The sequence below is a fragment of the Crotalus tigris genome, unplaced genomic scaffold (assembly GCF_016545835.1).
Source record: "Crotalus tigris isolate CLP2741 ecotype Arizona unplaced genomic scaffold, ASM1654583v1 scf7180000019173.45859301935:6455823, whole genome shotgun sequence".
NCBI classification, from domain to species: domain Eukaryota; kingdom Metazoa; phylum Chordata; class Lepidosauria; order Squamata; family Viperidae; genus Crotalus; species Crotalus tigris.
The window spans coordinates 5334720-5350889 of record NW_024097414.1 but is presented as its reverse complement, the minus strand read 5'-3'; the positions used below and the strand labels follow the sequence as shown (position 1 = coordinate 5350889).

The window sequence follows — 16170 nt, the reverse complement described above, 5'->3', positions numbered from 1 at the left end:
AAGAAGTTACACAGCAAGTTGGAAAAAAGAACCCTTCCATATCTGGAGTTGCAAACAAAGGAAGAAGGAACCCCATAATTGAGTAACAAGTAAAGATCAGGCTTTCAAATTCCTTACAATTTTGCTAACTTCGCAGCTGCCCGTGGAGCTGTCGATGGATATGGGTTGAGAAGACGCTTCAGAGTGTCTGTGGCTGGTCTCAATCTTCTCTTCATTATGGCCTTGAATGGCTGGATCATCAAACGACAAAAGTGGACAGAGTTAGAGAGAAAGACAAGCAGCGAAGCTGTTGGCTTAAGTTGTGCCGTACGCAACATTTTGTGCGAACAAGACTCGTAATACCTTCTTCTAGTTGGTTGTCTATGGAGATCCTCAGTCATCCAGGTCCTGGTTGTCCCAAAGGTGCTTTTTCGAGAGGCAACTGGACTTTCTTGTTTTTTCTTTGAAGACGTTTTGCTTCTCATCCAAGAAGCTTCTTCAGCTCTGACTGGATGGTGGGGAATGGAAGGATTTATACTCCTTGCAGACAGCTGGTCATTTGCCTTCTTTTAGATGGTCCTTGAGCCCAATTTCATCTCTAAGTGAAGGCCTTCCATTCCCCACCATCCGGAGAGAGCTAAAGGAGCTCCTTGGATGAGAAGCGAAACATCTTCAAAGAAAAACAAAAGGGTCCCGTTGCCTCTTAAAAAAGCACCTTTGGGACAGTAGGATACTAGGTTTCTGAGATGTTATGCAGGTAATCCTCAACGTTCAACCACAGATGGGACAAGAATTTCCATTGCTAAGCAAAGCGATTGTTAAGTGAGTCACACCTAATTTTACATTTTTGCCACGATTGTTAAGTGAATCCAGCTCCCCCCCAGGACTGTTTTTCATACTTATGACCATTGCAGCATCTCCATGGGCTCATTATGGTCGTAAGTTAAGGACTACCTGTAATTGAGTCCCTCACCCTTGCTTTGTTGATGTTTTCCTATCACCAAGGAAATCTCTCCCGTTTTCTTATCTGCCTCTTTTTTTTAAATTCAGAGACGGAGGATTTGAGACACATCCAAGCCACAAGATACAAGTCCTTGTGGGATTTGCGGAAAATGAAACCTTCTTTTCCAAAGTTATTTCTGATGCTCTTTAGCTCTGCTTGCCTTCTCCTCTTATAAAGCCTTTAATCTGTTTATCAGCAACCTCTTTCAGGCATTAAAAACATGGCTGGTATCTTGTAGGATTCTCTCCTTGTTGCCCAGTAACTCAATCGAGATTGTAAGATTTTCCCCAAAGGTTTAAATGTTAATTTTTATTTAACTTTCTATTCGTTTTTTGGTGTCAGAGAAAACCAGGGAGGTCAAGAAAACAATTGGCTCATTGAACAAATCACCCTCGAGTTATCACTCGAGGCACAAATAACCCGGCTCAGATTATCCCACTTTGGACACCTTAGGTGAAGAACCAACTCTCTGGAGAAGCTTCTGATGCTGGGAAAGGTGGAAGGAAAGAGAAGAAAAGGACAAGCGAAAGCAAGAAGAATGGAGACAGTTACATGGCGATGGGGCACCGTTGGAAGATCTGAAGGACCGTGTGGGGACTGATCTTTCTGGAGAAGATCTATCTATATCAAGGGTCCCCAACACCCAGTCCATGGATCAGTACTGGGCCACAGCATGCCAGCAACTGGTCTGCACAAACAAGCAAAGCCCCATCCACAAGATGCAGGCAGCACACAAAACTACACACCCTCTGGTCCGTGGAAAAACCTCTCTCCATGGAACTGGTCCCTGGTGCCCAGAAGGTTGGGGATCTCTGATCTATATGATTGCACGAATAGATAAGCTAGAAAAGACCTATGGAAGATTGTTTTCTGCTGTGAGATTATTATAAGTGCAACAAAAGAGTCTCAAATACCCATAATGGAGGAAGACTTGAATTTCGGCCATCTACAGCTTTGATGGGAACCTTCCAGCTAGAAGAATGGGAACTAACTACCGGAACCCAATCACTTGTCCATTTCAAGTGCTGCTTGAAAGTGTTTACTATAAGGAAGAGGAAGGATTATTTTTTTTAAAAAAATCTTTTGGGAAACTGGAAACTGTTAGCTTGAAACAAAGGTAAGAACTTAAGTGTTAAGGAGACCTCTGAAAAGCCAACAAATGCAAGAACATGAGTTTTTGTTCCTCTGACCTTGGAGATCAAATGTCCGATTTGTACCGATGGGGGATTTTGTTCTTGGAGGCTGAAAGAGAACAGAAATCAAACTGAAATGGGGATGTATGTTGATATTCCCACAGGCCAAACATCTTCCACACTTCATCCATGGTGAGCAATGACTTGGTGCCTCTCCTCCAGAATTGAAGCATCAATGGTCTAAGATTACACTGGTGTGTTGGAAAAGTAATTGCACAGTTATGAGTTTAAGAACAAAACATCAAGGAAACACGATTTAGGAGGAATAGATGTGGTAGAGTTTACAAAACTCTTAAGGGGACATTCAAAGTGCATGAAATCTGACTAAGGACCACTACGGACCTACAGGTTACTTGGAGGTCTTCAAGTCCAAGGCAGGAGTTAAACAAATGGTTATAAGTTGAGGATTACTTGTAGAGTTGGAAAGTGGTATCCAGACCAGGCAGTCCGATCTTCTGCAGGAAACCCATTTGAACCATGCATAAGGACTGAGTGTCTAATCCAAAGATTGTCCCCCAGCCACCCAGCCCCATATGGATCCTACCTGAAAGCCCTTAATGTTTAATCTTCTTCTAAACTGGGGTGGATCCAAGGGGAAGAACTTGCTGTCTTCAGGGGACTCTTCAGAGGTTGAGGAGTCATCTGCCTCTTGGCCATTGGTTTTGGGTCTAGAGGTTTCCAGCATCTGAGAAATCACAGTGAGTGGCAAATTCCGTGGTAAACTCTGGAAGAAAGAAGATGGGTTTTAAAAACTGGTAAGTTCCATTTAGAAAGTAGAACATAGAATAATAGGGTTGGAAGGGATCTTGAAGGTCTTCTAGTCTAAGCCCCTGCTCAAGCAGAAGAACCTAAATTGTTCCAGACAAGTGGTTGTCCAGTCTTTTCTTGAAAACCTCCAGTGATGGAGCACCCACAACTTCTGGAGGCAAGTCGTTCCACTGATTAGTTGACTTCATCTAGGACACTGATCAAGAACTGAGCCTTTAACCTTCTCAACCTTCACTGGACCTTTTCTGACTTGGGACACACAACCCAAGAGCAGTGGAGGGAGCTACCTGGTCATAACCATTGTCCTTTGAGAGTCGTCTGAGTTTGCATTCCAGGTTGATGATGCTCGCTTCCTTCCGGACCATTTCGATCCGCAGGTCGTTGTTTTTTTCCTCCAGTTCCCGAATCTGTTTCCGGTGTTTGTCCTTCTCAATTAGGCATTGGGAATACTGTATTTGGGCCTCGTCCCGGGAGTGGAATGCCTCCAGAGGGAAAACAATACCAAGAGTTCAACACCACAAAAAAGCTGCTGAAGGACTCAAAATCATCATTTCCTTCAGATGGGAATCCATCCGTCCATAAAATGGTTCGAACCAACTATATTCCATCCCAGGGCTACATGCATTAATCATTTTAATATTTGGGATTTGTTACATTTTGCTCTTTGATATGTTTTGTATGTGTACATTTAAAGACATTACCTGCTAACGAGTGTTCTAGTGAATGAAAAGATGTTGGCTTGATCAATAGAACATAAACAATGGGGTTCCACCACCCACATCTCCCCAGCATCTGCTACCAGAGGACTAGGCTCCTCAGGTACCATATTTTCAAGCACCTGGTCTCTCTCCTTCTCCACCTCTTCCAGCTGTAGCATGACCGTATTCATGCGATGCTTGTACATCTCACAATCTTTCCCCAGAGTTGAGCACTTTAACTCCAATTCTTGTTTCTCTTCAAGGTACTACAAGGAAATAAATGAAGATGGTGCTCCATCAAGGATGTCAGTCAAGATCCAGCCTGTCCCCAAACTCAGAACTCCACTCTGCAAGCTTCACTGTGACTGCTTGCAAAAGGGAGGAGGATTTGAGAAGATGTTACTTTGAATCTATGGGTTATGACCTTCAAAGCATCCTAAATCCTAAAGTTGGAAAAGATGCTCCTGCACAGAGGAATCCTATATGCATGTAAGACACAGAGTTGCTCATACTATTATGCAGATGATTTTTGTGTAACCAAATAAGCCAAACAATATTAATCAAAAGAGTACCTAGATAAGCAGAATGAGACTTTAAATTAGGTAGATCAAGGACAATCTTGAATTTCCGTTTGCCGTTCTTTGTTCTTTCTACTTCTTGGTTTCTATTTTACCTTATCCCGGAGGTCTTCTGCATGACGGATCTCTTCCTGGAGATTAAAGATCTTATTGACCAACTCTTGGCGATCCTCAAGAGCTTCTTTGCGGTCGTGTTCTAGGATATCCAAAATGGCTTTGTCAGAATCTGGCAATCTTGGCTTCCCAGCCTGCGGTAAGGAATTAGGAACAGGTAGAGATTGAGTTGGAAGGGAAAAGAGTGATGTGGACAGATTAAAAAGAGAAAGTTAGGCTCGGCAACAACCACACCATCATTGCCTGCTTAGAATATTGGATCTCCTTCAGGATCCGTCCTTAAGTGGACACTCTTTAACCAAAGGCCACTTGAGCTAGAAATTGTAGGAACTGGATCTCCCGAAGGTGCTTTTCCAAAAGGTGGCTAGACTTTCTTGGATTTTTTTCTTTTCTTTGAAAACATTTCACTTTTCATCCAACAACTTTCTTCTTCTGAAGGAACTGAAGAAGCTTCTTGGATGAGAAGCAAAATGTTTTCAAAGAAAACCACAACAACCAAGAAGGTCCAGTTGCCTTTTGGAAAAGCATCTTTGGAGCAACCATGACCTTGGATGATGGAGAATCTCCATAGACGTATAGGAATTGGATCCAACCCAGAAGACAGACAGGTCCAGAAGACCTATCCAATCTTTAAATAGGAAGGCGGGACTTGCTCTCAAGGAAAACTCTAAAGTTACAATGTCCCATCCTTTATGGCCCCCACGGGTGACCTTCTATGTCTGCTCCAATTAGTTCCTGCTTTATTTCTCCGTTGCTTTATATCCAACCAGAGATTAAATTCAAGTTAGTCAAGCTGATTAACATTTTCCATCTTCCAAATTACTATTTTCAAAGCACCTCCTGGGAAGATTGACAGTTGGCAGAAGGCAGAGTGAAAAGGCTTGTCGGTGACAATATGGCAGAACAAGGATGCCATTGAACGTCTGGAGCCTCAGATCAGTGGGGGGATTGTTTCTAGCTCAGCAGAGGGTCTGCATGTGACCATCTCTTTTCCTTAAGCAGTATCTAGTGAGTCCTGCTAAGCAAGGCAATAATTCTGGTTCTCTCCTATTCTTGTCCAGCTTTCCAGTTCTTGCAAAACTCTGTACTCAAGTCAACAGCAGAAATCAAGGTTAGGGTTGGGATTGCCCATCCTTCCCAGTTCCTGTATTTGCCCATCCTAGGTTGCAAAGATATATCCTAGATAATCAGATATTAGCCAGAAAAAAAATTACTCACCTGGATTATAGACTGCAGCTCCTGAATTTTGGTCTTCAGCACCTCATTCTCATGCTCCAGTTCCAAAACTTGTTCCTTCTTCGGCCGGTTTTCGATATCGTTTTTGAGTTTCAGAGACTGGTTCCTCTCCAGCTTGCATTCTTCTTCCACTTTATTCAACTTGTGTTTCAGCTTATCAATCTAAGTGAGCCCCACAGAGAGCCAAGATAAACAAAGAGGTATCCATCACCAAGTACGCCCTGTCTTCAGAAGAAATCCTTGCTCCATATGGTGTCATAAACAACCTCGATTCCATCTGTTGAGATGGTCTCCAGATCGAATTCCCCAAGCAACCCTGGGCGCTTTCAAACCAGAATGAAGGACTCTGGTTAATTTTCTATAAGACATATTGCAGAGACAGAAATAATGACTCTGACAACAGTTTTGTTAGTGAAGAGCAAGTGGGAGAAACAACAGAGTCAATTTAAAGGCATTTCAGGCATTACTCAACAGGGCTAAGAGTGCAGGAGAGATCCCCAAGCATACCATTAGTAGCTAGATGAAGCTTTTCATCATAGAGTTATCCAGGTCAACTTTCATATTCTGATACCTGTATACTCCAGAATCACGGAGGTGACAATTCTCAGAATTCCCAGGAGCTGAAATCCAAGCCGTCTGAGTGTCCACAAGTTGTAAAAAAAAATGTTGTTTCTAGTCTAGAACAACCTATTCTATTCAGTCGCTGTTGAACACTATTTCTCAAGATCACTAACCATTGGTTATGTTGATCTGGGATTGTGTTGGATCTGGAGTCACTTATTATGGCCATGTCATGTGAGGGAATTTACTGGAGAAAGCAATTATGTTTGGAAGAGTGAGCGGTAAAAGGAAACCAGTCCGTCAAAAAACATGTTAGCTGGACACTATCAAAGCTGACATCAGCCAGAGGGGAGAACAACTCAAAAAATTAGTGCAGGAGAGAAGATGTGGAGAGACCTGGCCCATAGAATCACCAAGAATCAGACAGGACTGAATGGATAACATCACCACCACCACCACCCCACCACCACCACCACCACCACCATCATCATCACCATCATCATAGATCTGGAAAGCCACAGGTTTCTTGCTACTGTCTCCTACATGATGCCCTCAAACATGATCTATAAACTCGTTCATTCAAGGATCACAACATGCTTTGTTTGTTTGGGGCTGATATATGAATCTACCAGTGGCGATTTGTTAAAAACATGGACTAAAAACCACAAATGAAATGATCACCTAATGCAAAAGGGGAGACACAATGTTCTCAAGAACTTCCTCTCACCTGGAGCTGAAGGTCTCGGCTTCTCATCACGGCCATATTCTTCTCTTCGCTGAGTTGGGCATACCTCATGGCCAAGTTGTAGTTCTCATCTTTTACTTTGATCAGCTCGTCATTGTAATTGTTCCTCTCTTCTTTCATTTTGTTGTATCTCTCCTGGAACGTGAGCAGCTCAATCTTGTTGAGCTTCAGCTGCTTCCTCTCATCTTCCATCTGGCGAGATTTGGCCAAGAGTTCGCAGCGCTGGGCGTCCTTGGTCTTAACTTGCTGCTGCAGCTTGATGATCTCGTTCATCAGAAAGTGAGTGAGACCCTCGTGTCCCTCTTCTACTGAGATGAGAACAGAGAAAAAAAAACACCACATAAGCAATCACAACAACTTAATGGAGGTGAGCAGCAGAAAGCGTTGAGTTGACCGAGATGGGGCCAAATACCCTGGTCCAAAAAATGGCAGACCAACAGATCTAGATCAGCCCAGGCTGAACAAGGTTAAGCTTAAGGGAGACCCTTAATTGAAATAGTTTGATCTTCTTTTTAAGATGTGCAAATACAGGCAGTCCTGGATTTATGCCTATTCTTTTAGTGGTCATTCAAAGTCACTGTGGCACTGAAAAAAGGGACTTACAATGGGTCCTTGCATGATGACTGTTGTGGCCTCCTGGGCTCATGTGATCACCATTTGTTAACCTTCCCAGCTGGCTTCCAACGAGCAAAGTCAATGGGGGAAAGTTGGATTCAGTTAACGACCGTGGCAAAAATGTTGTAAAATTGGGTGTGACTCACTTCACAATTGCTTTGCTTAGCAATGGAAATTCTTGTCCCAACTGTGGTTGAACATTGAGGATTACCAGCATGACATCTCGGAAACCTAGTATCCTACTGTCCCAAAGGTGCTTTTTCAAGAGGCAACTGGACTTTCTTGTTTTTCTTTGAAGACATTTCGCTTCTCATCCAAGAAGCTTCTTCAGCTCTGACTTATGGTGGGGAATGGAAGGATTTATATTCCTTGCAGACGGCTGGTCATTTGCCTTCTTTTAGACGGTCCTTGAGTCCAATTTCACCTCCAAGTGGAGGCCTTCCATTCCCCACCATCTGGTCAGAGCTAAAGAAGCTTCTTGGATGAGAAGTGAAACGTCTTCAAAAAAAAACAAGATGGTCCAGTTGCCTCTTGAAAAAGCAACTTTGGGACAATCAGGACCTAGATGAGTGAGAGTCTCCAGAGACCAGCATCCTACTTTTCTAATTCTCTTGCTGGACTCTGTGCCAAGCAAAAAAGAACCAAGAAAGGATTTTCTCTCTATTGCTTGGCATGGAACAACAGAATCCCCACTTACCAACGATAGTGGAAAATCTTCGTGTGGGTTCCTTCCCCGTCACTAATTTGTAGAGTTCGGGATAGTAAAATTCCAGGCTCTCTAAGAAAACCACGTAGCCTCTCTCCCCCTTGGTATGAAGGATGTCCAGCAAACGACCTGTAGCAAGGTCAAACATTTATCGGGTTATATTAAAAGAGATAGTTTCAATTTGAAACTGAAATTACAAATGGGATAAGAAGAGGCCAGAGTGACACAAGAAGAAGGATTGTAGCTGTATAACACGTGGGAAAAAAAGTAATTGAAATGCAAGCTGCGAAATTACCTTTTCCAGGCACCAATCAAAACAACCAAAAAGAATACGCCATTTTTTAAAAAAAATAATTCTGCAGAATACCAAGGCAAGACAGAACAAGCCTTATACATAACATTTAGCAAAACTGACGCTCTGCACATGAACCTTCCTGAATTTAATACCATTTGTTTAAACACCGAATTGATATGCTGTCCTTCTGCTAAAAATTAACATTTAAGATGGATTTTACAGTTTCCAAGGATAAAATAAAGGCAATTGTAATAAAACCTGAATGATAAACTAATTGACCTTTAAAGGCTTAGCTAAAGAGTGAGTAAGTATCGTATCTCCAAGGAAGGCTGGTGCAGCAGTCTGAAACTTTTACTCCGCGTAGCTCAATCTCTCCAACTTGATTTCTGGTTGGTTAAGATTACAACTTTATACATTGTACTGCTAATATTTCTGGAGATAACTGATCTGGTAGAGTGGTTACTTGGTGCTCTTGTCTTGCAGGTATTTCATTGCCCAAATAAGTAACATCCTCAGTGGTAGAAGGGAGTGGGATTTGCAGGGAGGAGGAGGAGGAGGAGGAGGAGAACTGTGGAGTCCTTGGTGCTTTCTGAACTTGGTTGTTTTCTTGCAGACATTTCATGACCCAACTAAGTAACATCAGCAGTGCTAGAAGGGAGTGGGGCTTGCTCTCTGTTTATTATCCCTTCTAGCACTGATGATGTTGCCTACTTGGGTCATGAAAGGTCTTCAAGAAAAGAACCAAGCTCAGAAAGCACCAAGGACCCCACAGTTCAACCCTGAGCTATTGATGGTGGTCAAAGGCACTAGGCTAGAAACCAGGGGGCTGTGAATCCCAGTCCTTCCTATGGACTGGGCAATTTATTTTCCAAAGCACCAGAAAGCAAGAAAAGAAGTAATGGCTGGAAGCTTGTTAAGGACAGATCCAACCTAAAAATAAGGAGAAATTTCCTAACAGTGAGAGCAATTAACCAGTGGAACAGCTGGCCTTCAGAAGTTGTAGGCGCTTCATCACTGCAGGTTTTAAAGAAGAGATTGGACAATCACTTGTCTGAAATGATATAGGTTCTCCTGCTTGAACAGGGGGCTGGACTAGAAGACCTCCAAGGTCCTTTCCAACTCTATTCTGATTGACTGATCTATAAATATTTGTTAGACAATGCCTACAGTTCTCCAATGTTTTCAATAGATTCTGCATAAACTGTCTTTTTGAAGCTCGCCCTTTCCTTTTAATATTGCCCAGCCCTGACCTCATAGGATCAGAAGGACTCTTTCCCAGATCAACAGCTCTAAGCCCACCCAAAATCAGCAGATCAATCTTTCTTGGAAAGTAGTGACACAACGATCTTGTCATCATGTCTGATTGGGGGCTTCCATGGCTCCCATGTCTTACCAGCTCGGTTGATTTTGGAGAGGAGCATCGGGGAGTTGAGGACCTCGTCCTCATCCTGTTCATCCAGGACTTTGCACTGGCGCAGATACGGGGTCAGCTTGGCGGGGTTGATGTAACGGGTCAACATATGACGATTGCATTCGACGTTCTCCCATAGAGCCTCCTCTTCATCCTTCAGGGTTTCAAGACACTCGTCCATTTTTCTACGCTTCTCCCCTAAAAGAAGATGGAGAGACAAGGAAGGTCAGTTTGGGTCCAGGAAAGATCCCACGTCTTATCCAGAAAAAGGCTTATGAACCCCCACAAATTTGAAAGCTGCCAGTTGAAGGGAGGCAACTGAGCAAAGTTTTAGTAGGGCATAAACTTGCATGGATTCTATGTATTTTCATCCCATGAAGCCCTGATGCTTTACCTCACAGCAAAGAACCATCTCCTTCCAAAGTTCAACACCCAGCTCCTCTTTCCTTTTGAAAAATAAAAGGCACCATTTCCATGTGTTTTTTCTTTCCCTTTGAACAAGTATTTTTAGATTGCAATTAAGGACGGCCCTTCATTAATTTTTTACGACCGGTTTCTCAACTATAATCTGAAGTGCACTTTTTAGAGACCACGTCCGTTCTCTCAAAATTGCATCGCCAAACAGCAACTGCATGCCTCTTTTTTCAGAAACAGCTTTTTTTTCCTTTTTACTTAACGGAGGAAAAAGGCTAACCTACATTGCAGGCGACTTACAAAGACAACCTAGAAAATCAATGGATGCCTCAAAAGAACATGGTGAACGTCTTGTACTTAGACAAGTGGTGTGCAAAGCCAGGAGACTGAGGCCACAAGCTATGATAGCTTAGAGATCCAGGTTTTATGAATGAAGATAGTCTTTGAAGGATGGCTTCCAACCCTTTGTTCAGAGGGCAACACACAAGACTACCTGTTTGTGTCCTAATTCTGTATTGCCCAGAAAGCAGGAGTAACAGGAAGAGAGAAGGAATTGCTTCACAGAGCTCAGCAAACATCAAGCTAGCAAGAACAGAGTAGAAGGAACGGAATGGAACAGAACAGAACAGAACAGAATAGAATAAGGATTAGAATAGAATGGAATGGAATGGAATAGAATGGAATGGAACGGAACGGAACAGAACAGAACAGAACAGAACAGAATAGACGAAGGGAAGGGAAGGGAGAGAGGAGAGGAGAAGGGAAGGGAAGGGAAGGGAAGGGAAGAGAAGAGAAGAGAAGAGAAGAGAAGAGAAGAGAAGAGAAGAGAAGAGAAGAGAAGAGAAATTATTGGCCAAGTATGATTAGACACACAAGGAATTTATCTCTGGTGCAGAAGCTCTTAGTGCACATGCAAAGCGACAGAGTAATAATAATCATAATCATGATACTAAAAAGAGGGGGTAGTAGGGAAGGTGAGAAAGATATTAGAACATGAGAACTTCCTCTTAAATTGTCTCTCACTGCCAATTCTTTCTGGCATCGCTCTGACAATCTGGTCTATGTACAGGTGCAGGAACCCTCCCCGAAGTAAAACAGGCCAGCAACTAACGCTTGCAGCAAGCACCATGTTGGCATTTACACAGAGGAGAAGAAGGAGTCATGAAGATAAGTGACTGGAGTGCAAGGAAGATCACCATGGGCCAAAGAAAATATATTCACTGTTGATGCAGCTGTGGTCATAAGCACTGGGAGGTGATGCTAAACAGCCTCACACCGGCCCTGTGGTTGTTACAAATAAATGAAACCGTAAGCAGAGAAATCATCGCTAGTGCCAGCATCCATTCCAGCAGAAAACCCTCGCCACCGTCAGCTGGTTATCTTACAGAACCCACCGCACTTCTTTGCAAATTATTAACAGCTATTTCCCCCCCCACCCGGACTGCTGCTTTATTTGGATCGATGCCACAAGGAGGCAAAATTGACTGGGTCCCAGCTTCTATATTGTCCTAGCCACAAACACGGGTTAACCAACGACAGAGGCTGCAGAGCCAGCCATCTGTTGTTTATCCAGCAAACCATGGCTTATAAAAAAGGACAGCCCATTTGAGGCTTTAGAGACACGATGAATTATGGAAGGTTTTGCATCCACGGGGTGTGTGTGTGTGTTGAATGTTGGCTGATGGAAGCTGTGATGATAGAAATAATGCAGACATGAAGCTAAGGGATGGCTTAGCAGAAACCTGTCCTGAGCAGAGAGTAAGTAAGACGAGAGATTCGGTGTCTCCTTGGTTGTTTGATATATTCATGGGTAAATGTAAAAGAAATGTTGCGAGGCCAGATTGGGGATGTGAATGGGAGAATTCTTTGTGTGCCGTGATGCTATGTTTGGGGTTGAATCCTAGAAAGGAATGTATAGGAAGTCTTCGACTTACGACGACATTTGAGTCCAGAATTTCTGTTGCTAAGCAAGACAGTTGTTAAGTGAGTTTTGCCCCGTTTTATCACCTTTCTTGCCACTTTTTTCAGTACTGTTGTAGCTTTGAACAGTCACTAAATGAGCTGTTTTTAAGTCAAGGACTACTTGTATGGTGCAAATAAAGAAAACAGCTCTGGGAATTAATACCCTTAAGCACAAAGAAAATAGAGCGAATACTTGCACATCAGACAGAAATATAGAAAAATTGAAGCAGAGAGATGATTCTGTCAGCGTTTGCTTAGCTAAATTGCTGTGGTCTTTCAATTTCCCCAGTTTCCTGAAAACTAGGGATAACCACATGACCAAAACACGTACAAAGTTGTTATTCGGCATTTTAAGAGAAGGAATCAAAGCATTTGTGAAGATGCCAATCGGATACTTGGGTTTTTTAAAGGAAAGCTTAGTTCTTCATCCCATCTGATCAACTTCAAGTTCTTGCTTGTCTCCATCTCCCTCCTCTCTCCTCCTCTTTTGCAAAATACACCCCCCCCCGCCTTTGCTTTCACCCATCATAATGGGAGTTTTTAAATAGCTACAACATACATGGGTTTTATCACACTTATTCTGGCAGGCTCTGATTTGAGTGCCACTTCAGGGATGACACGACATTGTCTCAAGTGCCCGTGTGTCATGGAAACCTCCTGGCACCGTTTCCCCAACTGCAGATGTGAAGTTATCCGGGTGGGCTGAGCGGGGCCAAAGCCCGGAGTTCACCTGTGCAGGGCTTTGAAAGGTTCAGATTGTGGCAACAGCAAAGAGTTTACTGTTTTTTCCCCTCCCAACAGGATTATTGTACAAAGTAATCTTAATTTTGCAGGAAAAGATTGTGTCCCAAGGAGTCCTAATTACAAAGATTGTGTCCTGAGGAGATCTGGAAAGAAAGACGACATGATCCTGAGCACAAAAGTCTCATTCTGCACAACGTCTATCTGGTCTTTCTGATCGTTGGTGTAAAGACAAAAATTTGGGATGCTCAGTTTTGGGGTGGCACCTTCTGGAGGAAAGATAAGTTTGGGGGAACCATTCATAAGCCAGCTGAAGTCTTCACAAGTTCCTTCTTTGCCGGAAACCGGCCAGCATAGCAAAATGAAGCTGACGGAAGAAGTGAGTAAAATGTCAGGAAATGACACCCCCAGTTTATCTCATGCAGGCTTTGAAAAAGGAGAATGAAAAGAAGGGAAGTTTGGGCAGCCACCCAAATCCTGGCTATCTGCTTTTCGTAACAAGGAAGAAAGAGGACTGCTGTGCAAATAAGTCACCCACAAATAAAACTTGGCCTTCCTGGGTCTGAACACAACTAGCCACAAGTTTTGCCTTTCCTGGGTTTCAACGTCACGAAAGGGGAGAAAAAGAATGTCACTCTGAAGAATCAGACAGAAGCAGGATCTGCTCGATCAAGGAGAGAAGCAACCTGGAATTAAGGAGAAACTTTCTGACAATGAGGACAATCAACCAGTGGAACAGCTTGCCTCCAGAAATCGTGGGTGGCTCCATCACTGGAGATTTTCAAGAAGAGACTGGACAGTCACCTGTCTGAGACAGTATAGGTTCTCCTGCTTGAGCAGGGGGCTGGACTACAAGACCTCCAAGGTCCCTTCCAGTTCTATTCTATTCTATTAAAACAAGCCCGTTTCACCGACTCTGGAGATGTCAGTACATTTCTAACCTTGCCAAGGTTTAGAAGCCAAGCAGAATCAAACCGGGTTTATATTTGGAGGTGGAAATGCCAGGCCATCTTAGGGGGCATCATAGGGACTGGGAAAATAGGAGCAAAACCCACTTCTGCACTGTTCTTATGGAAACTAGGATAGGTCTATTAATGAATGACCAGGAATTGAGCTGAACACAAAGGAGCTTTTAGGTTGTTTTTTTTTTTTAACACTTTGTAGCCCTGAGAATAATCTCTATCAAAGCTCTCCAAGTGTGTTTGCGCGTGCATTTTCTGAACACACACAACTTTCAATGGTTTGTGCTCTGAGCAGCTCGCCCTTCCCTAATAGCATGAAGGTGTCCCAGATAAACCCACCGGACATTAAGCAAACTTGAAAAGGAAATATAAAAATAAAGGGAAAGAATACCTGCCATGATCCGGAAAGGGGTTCACTAGATTTCAGAGGGTTTTGTCCTTCCTAAGAGATTAAGTCCCACCTGTAAAACACGCCAAACGTTTAACTTCCTGCCAGAGAGGGAGGATTGTCACCTTGCCCACAGGAAAGAGAGGCAATTTTTAAAAAAAGGCTTCGGTGAAAATTGTACGGCACAGAGGAGGAGATGGATCCAGCCTTTTTCTGCTCTCAACTTCCTCTCTGCTAATCTGCAGCAAGCAATAATGCAACTGGAAAGTCCCATTTTCAGACTATTCCTTCACTTGTCAGGATGAGAAGGTTCTGCCAACTGACAGGGCACCACCATAGCGCATGAGTTTGAGACTTCCACTGTGACAAAACGCTGCCTTCTCTTTACTTAAGATTCAAGTTGAAATCCCCAGATTTGCCTGGGAAAAAAAGTGGTTTTAACTCTGGGTCACTCAACCTCAATGCAGCCTGGCCCAATTAAGACAGAACTCTAAACATGAATGATGGTTTATGACCACACTGGTTGAATGTGCACATCATACTGTGAGAACCTGTGTCTCTCACTATCTTGCTGAGCTACAACTTTTAACATCCTTTGCCATTGTCCGTGATGGCTGGGAGCTGTAGTTTAGCTCTGTGTTTCTCAACCTTGGTCCCTGTTAAGACGGTTGGACTTCAACTCCCAGAATTCCCCAGCCAGCTTTGAGAGTTGAAGTCCACTCATCTTAAAGTGCATAAGGTTGAGAAACACTGGTTTAGCCATAGCAAAGTCATGGTTAGTATTGATGGACAGTCAAATCAACTCAGATCAATTCAACTTAGCTCAACTCAAGTCAAGTCAAGTCAACTCAAGCCAAGCCAAGTCAACTCAACTCAAGTGAAAAAAAAAATAACTGGATTTCTAGAATTGAAAAGCCCATGGAATTTTGCCCATTTTGACTCACTTACACAACTTGTGAAAGGCCTAAAAAACAACGGGCAGGGGGAATGCAGAACAATTTCTATGGTGCACCTCAAAATCCAATGGGCAACAGAAGGAAAATGGACCAGAGAGATTTGCCAACCACAGAGCCTGTTCAGTGGGGAACTTGCTTAGATGGATGCTTAAAAGCCATCCATTTTCAAAGGAAGGATATAAAAAAAGAAGACTAGAGGAAATGATGAAAGAACTGGACATAAGTCACAATTTTCACTGCCATTGTAACTTTGAATGGTTTCCCAATGAATGATTGTAAGTCAAGGATTATCTGAATCCATGTGTCATACACAACATGTGTGTAGACATCCAGTAGAAGCTACAATGAGATGAGGGGAGGAGGGGCAATATCAGCATGCATGTTACATAACTTGCATTTGCAGAATGACCTAACTCAATGTTTCTCAACCTTGGCAACTTTTAAAAGTGTGGATTTCAACTCCCAGAATTGAAGCTGGCTGGGGAATTCTGGGAATTCTGGGAAACACGGATCTAATCGATGCTTGTCATATCATTTCCCTTCCTTACAAGAGCCCAAATTTGATGTTCAGAATAAGCCCACATAGGAGAAAGGAGGAAAAAAATTGCAAGATGGGAAGCAGCACCTGGAAAAAGTAGAACATGAGAATGCACACCCAGGCAGAGAGATGAAGAGAATCAAGATTTCAGATCTGATCTGGGTATTTTCAAGATTAAAATTAGCTCAGGGCATGCAAATTAAACTGATGGGATAATAATTTTAATAACTCACTGCAGAGATGGAATGCCTCAATTTAAAGTGACTCCAGGAGTTGCAAACAGGAAGATGAAAGATTCACATTTAAT

General features: G+C 43.0%; 1 protein-coding gene across 7 annotated transcripts in view; it reads right to left on the bottom strand.

The window, feature by feature from the left end:
* CARD11 (caspase recruitment domain family member 11) overlaps window positions 1-16170 on the bottom strand; it is a 78525-nt gene that overhangs the window by 19592 nt on the left and 42763 nt on the right. For 4 of the 7 annotated variants that reach the window (XM_039360755.1, XM_039360756.1, XM_039360760.1 and 1 more), the window contains 10 exons: window positions 9885-10100; window positions 8188-8325; window positions 6858-7183; window positions 5552-5731; window positions 4315-4467; window positions 3782-3907; window positions 3231-3425; window positions 2720-2899; window positions 2173-2224; window positions 118-230 (listed from right to left, as the gene is read on the bottom strand). In XM_039360755.1, the coding sequence (XP_039216689.1) occupies window positions 118-230; window positions 2173-2224; window positions 2720-2899; window positions 3231-3425; window positions 3782-3907; window positions 4315-4467; window positions 5552-5731; window positions 6858-7183; window positions 8188-8325; window positions 9885-10100 (1679 nt within the window). Of the gene's footprint in view, window positions 1-117; window positions 231-2172; window positions 2225-2719; window positions 2900-3230; window positions 3426-3781; window positions 3908-4314; window positions 4468-5551; window positions 5732-6857; window positions 7184-8187; window positions 8326-9884; window positions 10101-10296; window positions 10475-14372; window positions 14448-16170 lie in introns of those variants that run through there. The other 3 variants (XM_039360759.1, XM_039360761.1, XM_039360758.1) reach the window with 3 other exon arrangements.